Source organism: Sardina pilchardus, chromosome 10 (assembly GCF_963854185.1).
Source record: "Sardina pilchardus chromosome 10, fSarPil1.1, whole genome shotgun sequence".
NCBI classification, from domain to species: domain Eukaryota; kingdom Metazoa; phylum Chordata; class Actinopteri; order Clupeiformes; family Clupeidae; genus Sardina; species Sardina pilchardus.
This window is the reverse complement of record NC_085003.1, coordinates 17,138,637-17,143,636: the sequence shown is the minus strand read 5'-3', so window position 1 is coordinate 17,143,636 and position 5,000 is coordinate 17,138,637. Positions and strand designations below refer to the sequence as shown.

The 5,000-nt window shown below is 43.4% G+C and overlaps 1 protein-coding gene across 1 annotated transcript in view; it reads right to left on the bottom strand.

Moving 5' to 3' along the window:
- ptprq (protein tyrosine phosphatase receptor type Q) overlaps positions 1 to 5,000 on the bottom strand; it is a 39,516-nt gene that overhangs the window by 24,484 nt on the left and 10,032 nt on the right. Inside the window, exons 10-14 of the mRNA XM_062548012.1 lie at positions 3,706 to 3,817; positions 1,895 to 2,115; positions 1,166 to 1,235; positions 320 to 519; positions 1 to 68 (exon numbers count right to left, since the gene is read on the bottom strand). The exon at positions 1 to 68 is cut by the window's left edge and continues 170 nt beyond it. Coding sequence (XP_062403996.1) covers positions 1 to 68; positions 320 to 519; positions 1,166 to 1,235; positions 1,895 to 2,115; positions 3,706 to 3,817 — 671 coding nt within the window. The remainder of the gene's footprint in view (positions 69 to 319; positions 520 to 1,165; positions 1,236 to 1,894; positions 2,116 to 3,705; positions 3,818 to 5,000) is intronic.

The window sequence follows — 5,000 nt, the reverse complement described above, 5'->3', positions numbered from 1 at the left end:
ACCGACGCCGAGGTCGACAGAGACTCGTCTGGACTGGGCGTCCCACGAGACAAGATGTCAGCAGCGTCCTAACAGACACATGTCATGTCTTCAGTTTAACAGACTGTCTCTTTATAAACATAACTCACAGTCAACACAGACACATTCACACTCACTCAAACAGTGAGATATAAACATGTTTTATAAAAACAACTATCTATATTGTAAAATAAATAAACTCTAAAAGCAGGTATCATCCCACCATACATAAGGCACACAAAACAGCTAACTCACAGACACACACATACCGGTACACACATACACACACATGGTCCCATACATTGCAGTGAGGCAGGGCACCAGTCATAATGTCCTCTGCGTTGACCTCTAGTGTCTCCACGGTCTGTCCGGTGCGGGCGTGTTTGGCCTTCACTGCGAACTTGGTGATCAGACCATTGATGCGCTTGGGCAGGAACCAAGTCACCTTCACAAAGGAGTGGTTGTTTGGCACCGCAGTCAGGTTTGTCACCAGACCAGGGGCTGAGAGGGACAATAGGCACACAGGCACAGACACGCACATACACACACACACACACACACACACGCACGCACACATGCACAAACACGGAAAGAAAAATACAATAAATACATAAACAATAAATACATAAATACATTAAGAAAGAAAGAACGGAAGAGAAAAAGAAAGAAAGAGAGAAAGAGAGAAAGAAAGAAAGAAAATATAATTTCACAAACAAATAGAACAACTTTATAAGCCTATTGGAGTTTTTAAGGATCAACAACAGGAATATTCCTTCCACGCCTTGTTGGTCACCCTGAGCAGGAGCATAAACGGCCAGACATAAATGTGAGCATGATCGTTCACACTCACATACACATGTTCTGTGGCTTGCGTGATGGACGGCGGTAACGAAACACTCACCCAGCCTGGGGTGTAAATGATTAAATGGTGACTTTCAGTGCATGTCATTTGATCGCAGAATGCAAGAACATGCCAAAAAAGTCTCTCTCTGTCTTTCCTTGGCTCTCTCTCTCTCTCTCTCTCTCTCTCTCTCTCTCTCTCTCTCTCTCTCTCTCTCTCTCTAGCGCTCCCTCTCTCTCTCTGATTCCAACACACACTTGTGGACAGACACATGCACACACAAACACACAACAGAGGGATACTCACAAGCCTCAGAGGTCTTGATGAAGAGGGATTTGCTGAAGGATCTGATCCCATCACGATTCTCAGAGCCCACCTGAGAAGTCACGAGAACATGATCTGTTATGAAATGTACTACTAAAAATCGACTATGCTGTAGAATTAGAGTTGTATGGATACACAATGTAGCCTAACGCACAGTCTAAACACAAGGAGTGTGTAACATTAGGCACTGTGTGGCAGATCCGATCTCACATGAGCAGGGGTTCAGTGAAGCAGCCCAATGAAAATGGTGAGGACCAAACTCAGGACTATGGCTTTGTGTGACAACAACAGACTTTGCCATTCAAATCAACAAAAGTGTGTGCATGCGCTTCTGAGGATTTGGTGGGTGGGATGATGGACACTTGTTGATTACTGGACGGATATTGTGAAGAGAGAGAGAGAGAGAGAGAGAGAAAGACAGAAAAAGAAAGAGTTGGGGGGGTAGAGAGAGAGAGAGTGTCTACGGGAGGTCAAGAGCGGCTTGGGTGGATAAATACCACTGAGAGAGAATCCTACGGGAATCCATAGATCCCTTGAGCTCATGAATAATCCACTTCTGATCCATTATTAAACACAAGACCAGACTCTGTGTCACTGGCAGCTTTCCCATAGACACACGAGCATACCGTTCACACACGCATACTCACTATACTCTCTTAGAGTGTGTGTGTGTGTGTGTGTGTGTGAGTGCGTGCGTGTTTGTTTGTGTACCTTGATATTATAGGTAGCTCCAGGACTGAGTGTGTTCAGCAGGTATTCTGGAATGTCCAAACTCCTGGTGAGCTCCGTGAAGGCGGCATCAGGATGAGGACACACCTCCTTGTACTGGAGGACAAATGATTGGATGGAGTCATCGTGTGGGGTTTTCCATGATAGGAGGATTCCATTAGACCCCACCCTTTCCCCCTCAAGATCAGATGGAGCAGCTGGAGCTGGACCATACACACACACACACACACACACACACACACACACACATTCGTACAAAGATAAACACAGAAACACAAATTCATCAACACACACTCACATGCATGTCTCGTACAATGTTACGAAGTTGGAATAAACTCACTAGCTTTGCCCACACACAGACACACACAGACGCAAACGATACATGTACGAGTGCAAACACACATGCACAAACATGCGCACACACACACACACACACACACTGAGACCTACACACACCGACAAGTATACAACTTGGTGAGAAAAGATGGACAGAATTAGTTCAAGGGCTTGGCCGGCACTTACATACAGTATATATTCTCAATTCCATCAATATCACCCTCTTGATCCACAAACCCACATTTCAGCGTGCACAATACAGGGGCACCAGGCAACATCTGACCTCTTTCCGTCTGACCTCTTTACTTCACACTTTACACGGGGGAACAAAGCCTATCCAATTCTTGAGGCTTGAACTTGATGCCAGCCGAATGCTGGTAAACACTTCAAAAACGTAGTTTCCAACCCTGGGCCTTCCTGCTCCATTCACTACAAAAGTTGCTGTAGTCAACTACAAAGCATAATGTACAGGCAGGTAGCTTTAGTGCCCGGTGGCCATGAGTAAATCCGTTGAATGTCTCTGCCCTCTTCTTAATTGGAGGGCAACTGTGTGATTACAGACGTCAGTTAAAAGTGACACTTGCTATAACAGCTCCATTTTCTCGGGTCATCAATCTCACAGTTGGGGGTAATGGAACAATCCATCCGGGAGAGAGGAGGGGGGTGGTGGGGGGGGCACACTCTGACTGACACAGTGACCTTTCCTTCTGTCACATGCCAGAGCTAAGCTTGGCCATTCAGCTCGTAGATAACCTGATAGCGCTTTATTGTGAGCCAATCACACAACCCAACGATGAATTATGCAACATAACACTACTGCGCAAATAACCCCACGTGGAGGAAAACTGATCAGCATCCCACCAAATCATTGTTCTGAAATGTGGACATAATAATAGGTCACCTTCTGACACCGAGGCGCAATAAAGCTAACACACACGCCAGGATATTTACACCGAAAAGCAATGATGGACACACACACATGCTCTCTCTCTCTCTCTCTCTATCTCTCTATCTTTCTCTCTATCTCTTTCCCCCTCTCTCTCTCTCTCAGACACATAGCCAGTGATGGCCATTGTAATGCAGGTCCCGTGGTGAACCACACATGACCCTCAACAACGGTGACAGGTACTGATTGCTATCCTCTTAATGAAAATCATTACATCTCCTTTCTGAGACAGGGTGTGTCAAGTGCTAAATGATTGGTTTGATTTATACCCTTGCATAACTACTGTAACATTGGTTACGTGTTTGAGTACCTTTGAAAAGCAAGACTTAAAGACAGAACATGCCAACACAAAAACACGAAAGCACATACAAATCATAGATACAATTCCTAAGTACCTTCACAGAATTGTTTACACTGAAACACACACACATACACACGCACAAGGACACACACACACACACACACACACACACACACACACGCACACACACACACACAGTGTGATGGTTACCAGAGGCGTTGGTGGTGACAATGCGGCTGACTGGCGCACTGTTGGCGGAGGGGGACACTGCATTCAGAGTCACTGAGTAAGAGGTCCCTGGAGTCAGACCACCAACGTCTGCCTGAAACACACACACACACACACACACATCAAGTTATGTTTCTATGAATAAGGCGATGTCTATGGTATTTATAATAGGCTTTTTCCCTTCAAAACGTACAATAACATTACAATTACAGTAGAATAGTGGTAAAACCTCCCAAAATAATAATTTAAATAATTCTGTATTTCTATGCATACAATGATCAAAATATATATATATTTGTACAAAAAAAATAAAACTGGTCCGTTTTGACCCAGGTTTTGCTGACATCAAAGACTTTTCAGTCTTCAGTCTCTAGAAATGCACATTCTACATAAAGGATACATACAAATGTGTAGGGTAACCAAATAGGGTTTCATTTCTACATTTCTGATCAGCTCCAAAAAGCATCACTTCAGAAGTGCATTTGACATCATGTTACAAAGATAGACCCTCTCAGGTCATTATAATCAATCTACAATATCGAAAAAGCACAACATTCAATCACAGCCATGTGAGGATCACTAAGAACAACCAGTAGCCCCACGGTCCATCACAGAATAACAAGACACACTGTCATACACACTGTCAGACCCACTGGCATTCCCCTTATCAAGGGAAATATTCAATTCATCATTCCATTCATCATCAGGCAACAATCACAAACCAAAGGAGACATAATCAATGATAAACAATAAACCTCCAAATGAAACAGAAGTTAACCACAAACAATAACAGATGAACCTCACTCAATCGATCACTGATGAAGGCACACACTAAACCGTGCTCTTAAATGTGGTGATGCATTGTGCTGGATAAGTGTTGTATAATGTCGAATATCCTGAATATCCTATCTATCCCTATGAAATAAACATTAAGTAAGTAAATTGTAAGTAGAACCTGTTTACGGCAATTATTCTTGTCAAACATACAAAGGAAATTTAAGCAGAGAATTTAGTCATCACACACACACACACACACACACACACACACACGCACACACACGCAAACACAGAGAGAGAGAGAGAGAGAGAGAGAGGGAGAGAGAGTGCAGCACATGTGAGAAATGATGTCATCGGTAGTGTGACCTGTCAGTAATTTTCCTAATGATCTCTGAAACTAAACAAACTGAAATGAAATGACAACATAGAAATGGGAGGAACAAGAACATTCTGAAGAAACTATAAAACAAATGTAAAAGGACACATATTATACCCCTTTT